Source organism: Metopolophium dirhodum, chromosome 1, assembly GCF_019925205.1.
Source record: "Metopolophium dirhodum isolate CAU chromosome 1, ASM1992520v1, whole genome shotgun sequence".
NCBI lineage: Eukaryota > Metazoa > Arthropoda > Insecta > Hemiptera > Aphididae > Metopolophium > Metopolophium dirhodum.
The window spans coordinates 73,012,397-73,029,845 of NC_083560.1; the positions used below are offsets into that span (position 1 = coordinate 73,012,397).

The window sequence follows — 17,449 nt, forward strand, 5'->3', positions numbered from 1 at the left end:
CACTAAAACTACCTATACCTGTTCAGACGTAAATACATGTATGATAATAAATAATAATAATAATAAAACCACAACACGATTCAACGATTTGGCACCAAACGATGTATGTACCTATTATAACATAATAATACACATCATCGTTATATAATATAATATTAAGTATACAAAATTTTCAAAATTGGTCGTATAGGTATGAAGGATAATATAATATAATATAATATAAATCCTCGGATATTATTTTCACTTGATTAAAAATTGTCTGTTAAGATTTTTCTTTTTTTTTTAACTAACAATAATAATAATATATTGTTCTTTTATATTTAGTTATATCTGAACTTGATGAAGTTAATATTATCATTACAATTTGTATCATCAATAACATATTAAATAATAAACAGTAATGATATGTCAATCAGCTACCTGTTACTGATTGACTGTAATGTCTTACTGCACGCATATGCAGATGTACTAAAGTCAAACATTTAGGTAGCTGTAAAGAATTTTACGAAATTTAAATTTCATGAATTGTTGTACTTTTACTCAATTACACAATGTACAACAGTTAGCAAAATACAACTTTTAATTCATGATTGTATTATATTTAGTAGGTATAGATACTTACATAATACTATTGCGATGAAGTACCTATATAATATTATAAATTATAATGTTTAGTGTGTTGTGCATGAACACTAAGGTAAATTATTTTCCATGCAAAATCGTGTTGTGATTTTATCAGGTAAAAAAGGGAAAAATGCGCAATCGTGATGCGCCGCTCTTAATGATTGTATATATAAAGGGAGCTTCAGCAGACCTATAAGCTTCCGTTTGAGCTGGAATTAATATTTAATACAATATAGTTTGTCATTATTTAAGAAATTGTATTACCGATGGTCATATTTGCATGACAATTATTATCAATGATGATTAAGAAATAATATAAAGACATTTTTGGATTTTACAATAATAATTTCAGGTAGGTATTTAGAATTGTTACTGTATAATATAATTACTTGTCTGTAACATTTATAATAGATAACATATAAATATATAATATGCAATTTACGTTGGCTCATTATTTTATTATATTAACGACTTGTATGGTTCTTCGTATAATTTTCCCACGCTTTGATTTGATATTATTGATTTCAATTTATGGATTTAAAGTCCATTAAGATCGTGTGTTAAATATTTCAAAATTGATTATTTTATATTTTTACCTGCCTATAGGCTTTCAGTTTTCACTATAGATAATAGTTGAATTAGTCGTATTTGCATTTATTCCAATAACCGTAGTGTTTCATAATAGTAGGTAATGTTTCTATTTTGTAACTTATTCAAAACCATTAGGTTTCATCATGTCGAATGTCGATCCAACAATAATTTGTAATCAGTTCAAAAGTTCGAGCACTTCTAAAATTACAAGCCGTCAGTATAATAATTGAAAACGTTTGAAATCGTTTTTATCTACGATTATTACTTTCGTTAAATCTATAATTTGTATTCTACCTATTTCAATATCGTATATTATATAATATTCGAGCATTCGACATTAAATTGATGACTCATTAGTATAATATTATAATGTATCAGCCACCAGATCCGGGTTAACCATTAACCCGGGTCTCTATAGGTGCCGCACATGCCATGATCCAACTATTCCAACTCAATTGCAGGGAATTTCAAAATGGGAATCGTCTCATGATAAGTAATTAAGAAACGTCGACGTATAAATGTTAGCCAAGGGCAAATAACAGGCTGGATATAATTTTTTTTTTTTTTAAAACATTGCTTATAAGTTGTAATAATAATAATAATAGGATGCACATACCTACACATTTTAATTATACATTTTAAGGCACACATTTTACGCGTTTGTAATAATAACACCATTGGAATGTTGCATAGTGCATATACCTCGAATACCATCCTTAATAAATTCAAAGCAATTTTACTTTGGACTGCATCGTGTGCATAGTAAAGATTTCTTTGAAAATTAACTATTCTAACTCATCATTTTTAGTTTTTTTTTTTTGTGAAAACAATTATTGTTCTACCTAACTAAAAACTCATTCTGACTAGGTATATTATAATAAAATTACATTTGTCCATTCAAAAGTCAACTATAATATTATAACATTATACATTATGCTCACTGTCTTACTTATAGCGTTGCATATTTTTCGTGGTACAACAAACTCATAACATTATATTTTATACTTTTTTTTTGCTAACCTTATACAATTTTTATTTCAAATATTGTGATTATTATTGTTATCAATTCGGTTTCTTATTATAGCGTGCGTCGTTGAAGAGTGTGGGTGTATAGGTGCAACTGAACCACATTTTGGGGGGCTCTAGCACTCATATTTTTTATTTGTTGATCCATGTAAAAATTCCCCTACACCTATCTAAGTTTGTATATTTGTAAATAGACAACTTGCCAATATTGTTAGCGTTATTGAAGAAAATATTTTTTGTAACTTACCATAACATTTATATTTGGTGATTTTATAAAAATATTTTAGGAGCTCAGACCCCTTAGTTTCTTTCTAGTTTCACCTATGGTAGTGGGTGAACTGGTGAAGTCCCTGACAACACTGTGTTATTGGGAAAATATTCCGAGAAATGTTTAGGTAATTACCTATGTGTAAAATAATAGTGAAAATTAATTTATAAATCTAGCTTGACTTTTGAATGCAATGATTTGTTTGGCACTGGTGAATATGGTGTATATAATATGTATGTATAATGAGTTACTAAAAATAGAAATTATTATTTTGTATTTAGCTAATTCTAAATTGATTGACCGCAAATGAACCAAAAGAGGTTTTGATTGAAAATATGGGGATATTAAGTACTCACTAACTCTATAATGAAATATATGATCCCAATTTACGCTTTACGCAGTATAAAAACTAAAAATAACAACGAAAAACTAATTTAAATACGACATAAAATAATTTTAGTCGCCAACACTCGTTTATTGTATATAACGTTTTCCATTGATTAATTCGTACAGATAAATACAGTTCATATACCTTATACTTTATTAATACATTTAGAATTTTACATTAATTTTTATGAAAGTATTAACATGAAGACAAAAATGTAAAAAAAAATGATTGGTATAAATAAGGTTACTTATTTAGGCTTCTTTAAGTTGGAGAAACCATTAATTAGATTATTTAAATATTATATATTAATACTAATAATTGTTAATTATTATATTATAAAAGTTCCAGATACTGTAGCATAATAGCACTAATCATACGATTTATTATTTTTACTTTGGGAGATTAAAGATCACATTTCAAAATTGTGAGTCAAAATAAAAAACATGAAATAACCATTTTTAACCATAAAATATATAAATCAATCCCATCGTATATAATAGGTATTATTAACTGTCTTAAATTTTCGTAAATGTTGTGCAAGAGAAAAAAATGTATTTCAAATATAATTTGACACAATGGATTGATATTATTTACGTAATATTTACATTATTTTTACAAGGAAATACGTCATATAAAGATAAATAAGATAACATAGAACTATATTTACGAAACGTGACGACGTGATAGGACTGATAGAAGTTATCGTTCATTGACAGATGACATTTGGTAGGTACATTAAAAGATTAATTGTACCATCATTCTTCAATGAAATTTATTGTTTTAATGCACATAAATTAAATTACTTTATTATAATTTACATAATGTGATAGTGTCTGTTACACAATAGAATCATAGACTATCAGTAATCCGAACCTTGATGACACGGAATTCTGGTAACTCTATTTTTTATTATTATTATGAATGAGTAATTACGATTGTCAATCTTAAACACAAAAAAGTATAATAAGTAAATTTGATTAGTGATTACACGTAAATAAATAACGGGAATAACAGAATTGGGAAAGCACTCGGTAGTGGCTAGGTTCTTTAAACAAAAAGTTCCGTCCAACTGTCTAACCAGAAATTGTTGATGGTACGAATGTCTTCATTCCTTTAATACTTAAGAGTTCCGGGTAACCAAATGCGAAGTATTATATACATTATCCACGTATAATAATATTGACCTGTCACCTGTGAAATATTTAATTCAAAGCTGTATATCAGCTTATTTAGCTATATATTGTATTAATTTTTTATAAACATCAAAAATGACCAAAAAAAATGTGGTATATTATTATAATATTTACTTTTATATAAAAAAAAAACTTAAATTTATCATATTATATATTTTTTATTAAAATACTAAAGAAGTGACATTCCCGAATGAAGTTTAGTAGAATATATAAAAAAAGGTGATAGATAATTTCGAGATATTATGAGGTTAAAACTTAAGAAGTCATGTCGTTCAGATATTTAGACACGCATGTTTATTGAAAACTCATGATTTAATAAAATACTTCGTCAAGTATTTTTTAATACTTATGCATATTTATCATTTCGTTCAGAATAAAAATTTACTTAAAAAAAATTAATGAAAGGCGGATTAATAGAATTATCAAGAGAAAAAAACATAACTTAATTTTTTACCTTTACTCAGTGTGTTCAATATGCATTTAATTATTTACATTCATCGTTGGAAGACTTTAAGTATTTTACTTCATGAAGTACCTTAAGCTTCAAGTCCGGGGGAATCGTCCAAGCTCCTTTAGTTCGACGACAAAAATATTATTGTTGGATTATAGTGGTTATACATACGACATACATAGTTTCCTCTTCAACTTCAACCATATATTATATTATACCACTCACACCTTAAAACAAACGCCAATGACTGTCATTACAGTTTAAATGGAACACCATGTATTCATTTGACTAATATTGAAATGTCTGTTTTATTTTCAGGAAACTCGTTCTACATATTCTCAGCATTAGTATTATTCCTCGTGGGCAGTATTACAATAGTATATACACCATTTAACATATTAATGAATGAGGTAAGTACTATTATTATTAGTTATTTTGTTATCTTTTAGAATTTTAGATAGGTACACGTATTACCTATATAGGAAGACACTACTTGTAAACATATTAAACCAAAATATTAATACATTGTGTAAATGAAAAATAATATAAGTGAAGAATTATCTTTAACAATGTTTGGTTGTGTAATATTGATTTTTGCACTGAATACTCGACGTCTCGACGAATGTAAAATGTTTAACAACACCATGTTTGTGTTCTGAAAAAATAAATGACTAATTTACAGGCTATTTTGGAATTTTTCGTTTTATGGCTTTTTACATAAATTCAAGATTTAAGAATTGTGGCAAAACCTATAATTTTTTGCATGGCGGATAGGTATTTAGTGGGCACCGGCGGCAGTGGAATTATATATTTAAGTTTAAAATAACTACCATTACAATACGTAATAATAAGGATTCAAAAGATTATTTTATTTTACTATCATACTAGCTATACCAATCATGAAAATGAAAAATTCATAAATTTAGATGAAAATAAAGAATTTTAGAGGTTGAAATTTATTTAAATAACTTTTCAAGTAGGTTACTGTAGATAAATTAAAGATCAATACATTAATGGGTGTTAGATCTTTAAAAAAAACTCTTTTTGGTCAGCCATATGAATGGTTTATGTTTATTTCAATAAACTAAATAAGCCACAATTTTCCCATTTTCTTATTGAGAAACTAAAATAAATTGATTATTTTATAGCTTTTCTATAAAAAACACCGTCATCGGAGCTTATCAAAACATCAAATTTATTTAAAAAAACACATATTTTTAGTTTAAAAAATGAAATGTCAAGAGTTTTTTTAAATAAATTCTAGTAGTTCCTCGGTATTTCTTCCGTGAATCGTATATTTTATACCCGAGGTTTTAGCACACCATGCATTAATTAAGCCTGTGATGTTTTTTAGGAACACCACTTTATAGAATATTTTCTTGTTATTCGATCTACGGACGACCGTTTTCACTATTTTAATGGGCATGCATTAATTTAATATTCGACTAGTATACGCCCATAGGAGATTAAAGACGTGTAGGATCCTAATCAGTTTGATATTTATATTATTTACTATATATATATATAAACACTAACGCTATGTATGTTACTATAGTCGTTCCATACGAAAATCCAACCCAGCTGGTGTCCACTGCAGAATGTGCAGCAGACAGCGTGGCGTGTTTAGAATATATTGCATGCACTATAATGTGATACACGTCCTATGTGAATCACAACGTAATAAAATACTCATTTATATTATATATGTATATAATGTTACGACAGACGTTAAAGCTTAAAACATGTTAACAGCCCAACGATAATCCGTCGAATAAATTCGTCTTGAATACATCAAAGTAACCGAATATTTTTCTTCTCTATTTCGTTAACGTGTATATAGGCATACATTTTTTTTTTTTTTATCGAAAGAAAACCTGTATTGCCCACAGGCGTCTTGTTAATTCAGTACTAGTATTATATATTATATTATAATACATTACTAGACCACCACCGATACCATTACCTTTTACTACTTTACTACTTTACTATATATATATATGTATTATTACTTATATGACTACTATACTACAACTTCAACTTCAGCTATATTGGATCGGCTAAACTGGAATATTAGTCGGCTGTTATAATAGGTATATATATTTATTGTACTATTGTGTAACTTATTTAAATGATATAGGTACATATTATTATTATACATAGCAACGTTTAGCTCGTTTATAAAGTACATACAACATACTACATTATACTAAATAATATATAGAGCGAACTATATAATATAGCCTTGTTAATTTTGATTTGAGTTTTATAGTTTTTGAATGATTTTTGATCTGTACGAATTATATTGTATACTCTTACTATTCTATTATGTTATATGTGCATATCAATAAAGCATTAAAGTCATTGATAAAATGTAGGTACGTCTTAATAAATGTAGCCATGTAGGTACCTATTAATTATTATAAGACAACTCAAAAGTGGTGTATAAAATATAAATCCTACACCGCAGTTAACGACGTACAACAATCATTTGTTAATCATTTTGCTGTAATATAATATATTAAGTAAAACAAAATAACATTATTTTTGTGTTGTATAAATAATTTGCTGCCAGTCTTAGATTCATCATGATAATATATCACTATAACACATATCACGATCTATACGCATATACCGAAAGTCAACGAACTTGCCAAACTACATTAAAAGACATTTCGTGTTTAACTCCATTATAATGACTACTCCAATTCACTCGTACAAATTATGTCATTCATTCGTCATCATTTTGTCCTGTAGGAATTCAAAACATTTACCTAAGGCTTCAGTAGAAATTGTTCCGAGGAAAATTTTGCTCAGATAGACATTTCAAAGTTTAAACTAAAATTGGTTCTGATTTCCGTTCCCATAACTCATTCAATTGAGTTTAATTTATTTTGAGTATATATGTGATTAAAAATAATACATAATAAAGAGTTTATAACAGTAAATACTAAATAATGACGAAAAGTAGGTAGTAATAATCTTTTCAAGAAACACATTAAATAATTTACAAAATAATAGCTATTGTACGGTTAGGTATGGTTACAATTTACAAAGGAACTATTGTTTTTTACAATTTAGTTTTGATTTGTGTTTGTGTGTAGGTCTTCTCTTTCTCATAATATTATTATATTATTAATAGAGTTAGTGTACACTGTAAACGTTACATTTATTTATATAGATACATATATTATAGTAAAAATAATACTGTATTTTATTTTTGATTTCTTAGAGACTGAAAATGGTTCGTGGTCTGCCAGCATACGAATGGTGGAAGAATCCTCCTGATGAGGTATTGCTCAGAGTGTACCTATTCAACGTAACAAACAGTGAACGATTCGAAAACGGAATCGATAGTAAACTGGAGCTAAACGAAATCGGTCCTATAGTGTTCAGGTGAGTAACAATATCCATTAGAAAATCATTAAACTGTATATCAATTGGCAACAAAAATAGTACATATTTTTTAAAACTTAGAAAGAAAGACATTTTAAATGTCCATAAAACAAAGATAGACTTCATTGTTTTGATAATATCATATGGAATATGGATATATATATTATAACGTCATGTATATGAATATTGTATACATAGGTAGTGTCAAAGAAAATTCGCATGTTAAATAAAAACTAAACTAGGCTCGTTTTGAGTTTTAAATTTAATTACTCAACTGAAACCAACAAAAGATAATTGAATAGTAGTATATTATTACGTAAACATTTAATAATCTTATAATTGATAAATATCATCTTACGATGTAAGTAGAATTATTACGCATTGTCTTATAAATTAGTAAATAATTTCGGTGATTTGAAAGTATGGGTATTTCTTTTTATTTTAATGGGTTCTTAAAAATAACAAACATACAATCTGCTGAAAAACATAAATATTAATCAATAAATCAATAATTCATACCAGTAATAACTAATAAAGAATCAATTGTATGACTTCAAACCATTGTGGCGTAGTGCACTGACCGGTGATCACTTGACAAATTAATTAACTTACATGATTTTCGGGCGTCTAATTGATTTGTTTGTCCAGCTATCTAATGACATTTTAACTATATGGAATTAATAATTTGTATATACACATTGTAACAGCAATAATATGTAATGGATGAGTAGGTACCTAGGTAGAATATTAAAATTAATGATATAGTATGTACCTACCGCAGGTACCTACCGACAATATATTAAACAAATAACAATCGATAGTAAAACAAATGTTAAGACTATACAAACGTTTAAGTCGTAACGTTTCACCTATGGAAACAATGCAGTGATAACATTCAAAGCCAAATAGACATAATCTATTGATGCAGCCGTGCAGGTATCTTTTTATTGGCAGTACTCATTACGATATGTACCTACCTACACGGCTACACGCTGTCATTGAACGTATTTAGTAGGTACTGAATAATGAATACCTATATATATTTTTATTTTTATTAGTATTTATTCATCGTAGGTTTGAAAACAAATAAAGTATTGAATGTAAACTCAATATTTCTTTTGAACAGTTTTATTATTTATTTATAGTCTTGGAGCCCTTGAACAATGTTAAAAATGTATACTTATATATTTATTGACAAACAACTAACAATACCCACCTTTAGCATCATAATAATATAAAAACGAATTTTTGACCATAAAACAATTTTTTTTACAACAATATATTATTATTAGGAGGTGGTTGAGATGTTTTCTTGTTTAATTTATCTTTATCATCAATTTTCTATTCACTGAGATCTATTAGTTAACAATGATATAGGTTAATAATAGTGTTGTATACACATTTCGATCACCATACACTAATAAAACAAAACACACACAATTAAAATAATACAAACACTTTTTTGTTTTACAGTGACCATGTCACACGATCACCGATGAACTCCTTTCCGTCTTAATACTTGTGTGTTGTGTCTTATAATATATCATATAGCTCAGCGCCTTAACCTAGTTTTAAACGTTGATTAATAATATTCGTTTAGCCTATATACCAATAATATTGCCGACTAATGTCTTAAATAAATTAATATCTATTTAATTAAATATATATGTTAAATTAATAATTTAATAGGTATGCAAAAAAATGTATAATCATTATACGTTGTGTTATACCTACCTAAATAGTAAATTACATAATAATGTTTTATTAACCCAACTTTGAATTCTAATAATGTTTATGTACTGCACCAACATACTTTTTCCACTACTTAATGTGCACATAATATAAATATACGACTAATTATGCTTAATACATACGTTTTTATAATTTATCAATTGGAACTTACTGTATGGAACTGGTGAAAATATTAAATTTATATTTTTTTTGTACAACTGATAATATATATCATAATATATGTTCACAAATATAAACTACGAATACATATTGATATTCAGAAGTTATTAGCATATTTTTAGTTATGCATTTTTATTTTTCATTGAGATCTTTATTGAATTATAATAGTCGTTCCTGCGTATAATTTTATGTAGAAAATATTATATAGTCAATATATGTAGGTACTATTAAATATATTTTGGATGGATAAAACACTTTTAATGTACAGTATACGGTTTTGTGTGCATTTAAAATATCTATATATTAATTGATTAATAATTCATATTCCATTGAGTCTTAGAATCTAAAGTATAAAAAAAATAGTGCTACGTTCGTTATTATAATAGCTGGTAAGAAACAGATTCATCATACATATAAATAAATATATTTCTTAATTACCTGCACACGTAATATACGAGATACAACAAATATTTAATTAATTTAAAGAATTTTTTTTCGAAATAAATTACGTTCGCGGTTGTTGGTTTATTAATTTTTTAAACGTCGGCGACCAAGTTCCGCGTACGCCATTTTATATAATTGCGCACGATATAACCATCTTCACAAGAATAACAATCGTTTAAATTGTTGATGCATTAATTAGGTATGTGTTGAAGTGGAATATTTTGATTTCCGATAAGTGTTAACGCTATTATACAATGTTGCGTGTGCTCATACACGTAACCATTAAATGCATATGCCTATCTAAAAATGATTTGTTGCTAATTCATTATTTATACACTGACGTTTACAGGATATTATTTTATGTGATTTGCTTCCAGAGAATTATTACGACACAGTGATGTTAGATTCAACGACAACGGTACAATGACTTATGTGGCCACGAGAACAGCCGTGTTTTTGCCAGAAATGACAAACATCAGTTTGGACGCTAATTTAATACTACCCAACTTTGCCGCGTTGGTACGTAATGAAAATAATGTTAAAAATTGATTACGTGCATAATGTTAATATTTTTGTAATTAAAGAGATGAACACCATTGTTCTCATATCATGTTACGTTAAATTTAATTACATCGGTTATTTTCAGGAAAAACAAAAAATCCCTATAAATTATAAATTATTAATATCACGGTTTATGTTGTTATTCAGAATAATAACTACAATAATTGTACACAAAATTAATTAAACTAATTCAGTAGTACTTTTTATTTACGAGGTTCAGTATAAATACTTATTAGTTATTATAACATTGTCGGTTCGGAGGTTACAGAAATACAGACAGCTCAACATAGAATACGACTATAAGAGCGTATCAGCTGCCTATAAATGTATGGGCTGTCGACATTATAATATGGATCAAATTGGTTATTTTTAAATAAATTACTCATATTTTTGTAATATGGTCGAAAGTTTTTAAATAATTTATTTTTAAAGGTTCCTTTTTTTTGTATTTATTAATTTGATTATTACAACATATATGTTAAATATTTGATTTAAAATTCAAAACAAATTAAATTAATACTTCACAATATTGTATACTTTTTTTATTAATTAAATTCTTATTTTTTTTAGTGTAAAAACATAATTTTCCTCAAAAATATGGTTAAGATATTTTATATTTTAATGATCAATTACATAAGTAGGTACCTAATACATTTTAAAATTTAAAAAATGGGTATCAGGGATTTGAAAAAGTGTATAGATGATTTTTAAGTTAGTATTCTATTTCGAAATTACAAGAACCTTGGATCTCCGAGCCAATAATATTTTTCTGTAGAAAACCTTAATGAGTCATAATTTTAATTTTAGAGAAAAGTCTTAGCACGTTTTGATTTATTCTAAAATGCAATGTTCCTATTAGTATTATAACGATGATTTTATCTATCTTTTTTAAATTAATTAATATGAATAATGGATTTTATAAATGAATATTGAATGATTTTTATTTTTAAGTTTATAAATATATGAACATAGAAAAGATTGTTGTTTTAGTTCAGCTACTTTAATACAATTAAGCATTAAATACATAGGTATGCAATTTTAATAATTTTACAGGAAAATATAAATTTTTCTATAATGCTATCGGAAAATTCTAACTTTATAATACATTTAATAACATTTTGCGTTTACAAAAAATAGGCATTATGTAATTATTTAATAAAAGTTAAAATAATGTTCTTAAAATATGTCATCTATCACTTAATGAATAGCTTTAAAAACTAAACATTTTTTAAAAATAATAATCGCGTTTGAACACGATAAAGTTAATAACACTCATAAGTCATAACTCATAAGGGAAGTTGATTGAAGATTACTTAATATAATCTATTGTACTATTGTAGTAGTATTACACTTATGTATATCAATATTAAATTAACAAACAATTTATTTTTATTGCGACATACAAGAAAAAACTATTAAGTACGACATAACTTTTACCAAATAGTAATTTTTATTTTATTATTTTTACATAGGGAATGGCATCGTATTTGTGGGATGCTTCATATTTCACGAGGTATGGGTTCAAATTAATGATGGAAATGTTGGATACGAAAATGTTTATTAAGACATCTATTAATGATTGTTTATGGAATCTAACTGACCCGTTAGTCCAAAAAGCAAAAACGATGATGCCTGGTTTAGTTCCTGAAGAAAATATGGGTATATTATACCAGGTAATTAATTTATCAACGCATTAAAAAAACAAAAAAAAGTTAATGCATTAAAAATAGGTGATATATATATATTATATTATATAATAGTATTAGGTTACCCTAACGTATGTTTAATAATTACATTCATTATGGTACATAAATAAATAAAACAAATATAAATGTAATGTTTCACAAACATTTTCAATTTTCAGTGGTATAGGTAGTATTTTTTAATTTTAAGCCTAAATATCCTTATAAAAAGTGAAAACTTCTGTACCTACTCTTAAATGTTTTCAGATTTATAACAAGTTTACGGACGAAGTTACCGTATTCATGGGTCCGGAAAACGGGCGACGGTTCTTCACGGTAGATAAGTATCATGGTAAATCAAATCTTGGAATTTGGCAGGATTCAAAGTGTGATAGTGTACAGGGCTCTTCTGAAGGTGTTACGTACCATCAGTTTGTATCAAAAAATGACACATTGAAGTACTTGAGAAAAACCATGTGCCGAGTGACACCACTAAAATACAAAAGTGCGTGCTGATAATCTTAACGCATTTACTTGTAATCAACAGTTTTAACTTCAACACATTTTTTTTTTTATTAAGATGAGGTGACCAAATCGGGCATGACAATGTACAAGTTTATTCTCCCAAAGAATGTATTTTCCCATCCACAAACCGACCCAAGCTTAGAAGACTGTTTTCATAATCCAAAATCAACTCCTCTCCTTTCTGGGCTCTCTGACGTATCACCGTGTTATTATGGTACGTAATTGAAAATTGAACTATTATATTTAAATTAAACAAAAATATAAAATTATAGATTCTTGTGCCATATTAAACTTAACGTTAAATGGATAGATGTACAAATAAAATAAATTAAAATATTTATAAATACTTAGTAATTTTTATAATCCATATTTTTTTAACTGCACATATTTATTTAGGCCTGAACAAGTAAGTTGCAATTATAATTCCATTCTCTAGTGTAGAAATAGCGAATGAACTCACCCATCCGGGGCCTAGCATTATTATTCACGGTTTAATTTCGACACGAAACGTCTCATTAAATAAATCATAACGCCATATGAGCCTTAACAATTAATTTTGAACTATATAATATGTTGTCATAACCAGAGAAAAAAATTAAGTTATATATATGTATATATATTACCTAATTAAAATATTAAATTTTTAAATTTAGAGTATATTATGCTATTTATGATGAAACGCAGAGTAATACTGATTAGTGATTACACTAAACAATAATTAAAATTTGTATAAATATTCGGTATTACTAATTTTCATCATATCATTATATAGTCACCAATAGCATATGTTATTTTACTGGCTTTCATTTTTAGCACACTGCACACTAATTACATAAATTAATCAATAGGCGTGGATAATAGTGTTTAGTAGAAAGACGTAAAATTAAAAAATATTGACACTGCAACGTTGTTTGTGGGGGTAAAGTATTGGGTTAGGAATTTTTTTTTTATTTGACAAATGATTTTAACGATATGTCATAATAATTGACATTTATCGTTCTCTAAGGCAATGTTGCAAATTTTTAATGTATTATGCAATAATGTCGTGTTTTAAAAATGGTGAGTATATTTGAAAATAATCGTACCATACATTGATCAATTTCTCTTTTTCAAATACATTTGTTAATTAAACATAAATACTATGACTATTTACTATAAAAAATACTTGAATAAAAATTAATTTTAATTTTGTATGTATTTTATAATATTCATGAATACCTACGATAACAATAAATTAAGTACCTGTTGGAAATTGGAATGTTAATTCATGAAATTGTGGATTCATGCTATATATTTTTTAAGTTTATAATTATACCTAAATCAAGTAATTTATTTGGTAACATTTAAAATTATATTCTATTAAATTTATTTCTATCTAGCATTAGATCAAGGACTAAATTTAATCTTAGGTTGTGCTTTAGATTAAACAAAATTGAGTTGGCAAATAAAATTATAGCTTGAAATACAATATATTATAAACTAAGTGTTAAAAGTGCAGCTTGAATAAAATAACAAACGATTAAATTTTATTTAAAAATCACAAATGTTTGTTTAAAAAACTTGAAATTGTTTTTACCTTTACAGATTTCCCTATTGCAGCTTCATTTCCTCATTTCCTCAATGGTGATCAAGCACTAGTAAAATCAATATCAGGATTAAAACCTACTGAAGAAAATCATGGCTCGTACTTAATAGTCGAACCAGTATGTACCTACCTAGAGTCTAGACTTAACAAATGGCTTTTATTGGAATTTATATTATAACTTTGACATATGTATAAAATAAATTTAAAATAGTTAACAGGGGTTCCAGTCGAAAGCAGAGCTCGTAGCCAAAGCAATCTAGTCATGCATCCCACGAGTGGATTTTCAAACATCGATAAATTCAGTAATATGACAATACCAATGTTTTGGGCAGAATATGTAAGTAATCTAATGTAATTATGTTAAGTAATCTCAAATCCTGTACTATGATAAATTTCAAACTTTGGACACACAATATTATAGGTACATTAATATTTTTTAATATTTTTACCGGTAGCCCTCTAAATCTTTTGTTATTTGATAGATAGTAAAAGTTATTAATATTTAAATAAATCAATATACCTACTGTCATTGAACTCCGTCGTCTTTGATAAAATATGACATCTCACAAAATAATAATCAATATTTATTTTTTTTTTTTTTGAAAGAATCAGATTTTATTATATTTACTACTTAGGTACCTTAATTACATTTTTTACGAACCTGTACCTACATAAAATTCAATATATTATAACTTAAAATATAATTTTTTATGCATCATTATTTAAATACCAAACAAAAATATTGACTTATGAAAATACTATTTTTAGTGTTACGCACTTTTTTGATATTTATTTTACACAGATTACCTATATAATAACATTTGTATAATTAATACATTTTTTACGTATTATTTGTTTTTGTTTTTTTTTTAGTACCCATATGAGGTCAATGAGTGTAGTTCCCTGTTAAAGTATAAATGCATTAATGCATTATACTCTTAAAAGTGTACTATTTCGTATTTTCTAGTAGGTACTTACCTGGTATTCAGGGAAATAGAGAAAACAGTTTCAATATTAATTGATGTTTAAGAAGTATAATATGAAAATACAAGCTAGTTAGAATATTTTTGCTTTTTTTCAATTTGTTATATAGTAATTACTACTGAAATGTTATCATAATACTGCAGGTGCAAGTACCTATACTTACATAAAACTCACGAGAGTAAAAATTATTATTTTTCAGAATCAAGTGGGTTTACCTTGGTACATAACAACTCTAATGTATTTTACTGTTAACGTTTTGCCGTGCACGCAATCGATCGGGAGCATCGTCATGATGATAGCCGGTTTGGCAATGATCGGCAAAACGATATTTGATGCAGTATTTGGTTATAAAAAACCACTATACTCATATAGTTCTTTGGATCTCTTGCCGTCAATTAGCTAATACATTTTGTAAACACCTATCAACGAAGAAAATGTCAAAATTTTTTTTTTATATAATTTATTTATACACATAATTTTAAGTATTTAAATTTTATTTCTTATCATTTTATGTTCATCGTATTTTGTCAAACGTGTTTATTCATAAATATGTTCTGACATTTTGTTATACCTAATAAAAATCATCTTTTTTCACCATAAACTTAATATTGTATGTTAATAAAATATGATATAGGTATATATGTACACATACATCATTCCCGTGATATATACTTGTAATGAATTATACAATAAAATATATATTAAGCAATGATATTGCCGAGAGTTGATTACAATTGTTTCATCATTTGTTTATAATGATGTCTGATTAATCAAGTATAATGATAAATATAAATGAATTTCAATATAAACAAATTAATATCAACGACGAGTAGGTATTTATATCCATCAAATCGATAAAAGTTGAAAATTTGCATCATGGCTAACGATCAAACAGTAATATATAGGTATAGTCTAAATAACATTATTTATAACACTATCCATTTTATAGGTAGGTAAGTAGTAGGTACCAACTACCAATACCAATTGGTATTATAACCTCAAATATTTTTTCTCGAATATCTATTGATTGTAACTATATATATTCTAATGGTTATTGCAATTTCTTATCTCTCTTCATAAGAGCCAAGGCCCAAGGGATTACATATTATACTGTTGGGACAATGGGAGATAATTGGAATAAAATTAAGTAGAAGTCAACCAAAAGTAGGAACTGAAAATACAATAAAATAATACTAATCAGTAGTACTTAAGAAACAGCGTAGTTAATATAATAATTTATAGGTGGTTTTTATGGTTTAAAAATTAACGTCTTGCAAATTTTAACTACAGTTCAAATTTTAAATTATAACTTTCTGTACTATGTAATGAGGTACACTCTAAACCTACATGCTACAATACACCAGATCGACTTTTTGCATCTTTACTTAAAAATAATTCAACTAATCAAACAATGGTATTTACAAGTATTATAATATTGTTTAAACAATTCCAGGTGTTATTAAGGAGGGGAGGACATAATATGGAATCCAACTCTGGGTTATGCCAAAAAATCCAACCCAAACAAATTTCATACATTCAAATCAAAATCCTACGCTCAATCACCAATGCCTCTAGCTCCTTATATTTCTAATAATTTTGCTTTACACTCAGACCTAAAAATGAAAACCATTCATGAAGAATTTAAGACGTATTATTAAAGATTTTTTAACAGACTATCCTTCCATCCCAACCACCTGATGTCTGATTTGGCCAATCGCACAATATCTGTAAATCACCCACGATGTTTGAAAAGAAATTGGTGTAAACGTCTTAATGATAATAACCAATAACGACAGAAAGAGAGAACAAAATATATATATAGA

General features: G+C 26.7%; 1 protein-coding gene across 1 annotated transcript in view; it reads left to right on the forward strand.

The window, feature by feature from the left end:
- The window catches only part of LOC132935822 (scavenger receptor class B member 1-like), a 41,142-nt gene extending 24,915 nt beyond the window's left edge, over positions 1-16,227 (forward strand). Inside the window, exons 3-11 of the mRNA XM_061002452.1 lie at positions 4,860-4,951; positions 7,771-7,934; positions 10,667-10,808; positions 12,323-12,523; positions 12,800-13,037; positions 13,113-13,271; positions 14,642-14,760; positions 14,854-14,979; positions 15,826-16,227. Of these exons, the coding sequence (XP_060858435.1) occupies positions 4,860-4,951; positions 7,771-7,934; positions 10,667-10,808; positions 12,323-12,523; positions 12,800-13,037; positions 13,113-13,271; positions 14,642-14,760; positions 14,854-14,979; positions 15,826-16,029 (1,445 nt within the window). The 3' untranslated portion in view covers positions 16,030-16,227. The remainder of the gene's footprint in view (positions 1-4,859; positions 4,952-7,770; positions 7,935-10,666; positions 10,809-12,322; positions 12,524-12,799; positions 13,038-13,112; positions 13,272-14,641; positions 14,761-14,853; positions 14,980-15,825) is intronic.
- Positions 16,228-17,449: the final 1,222 nt, after the last annotated feature.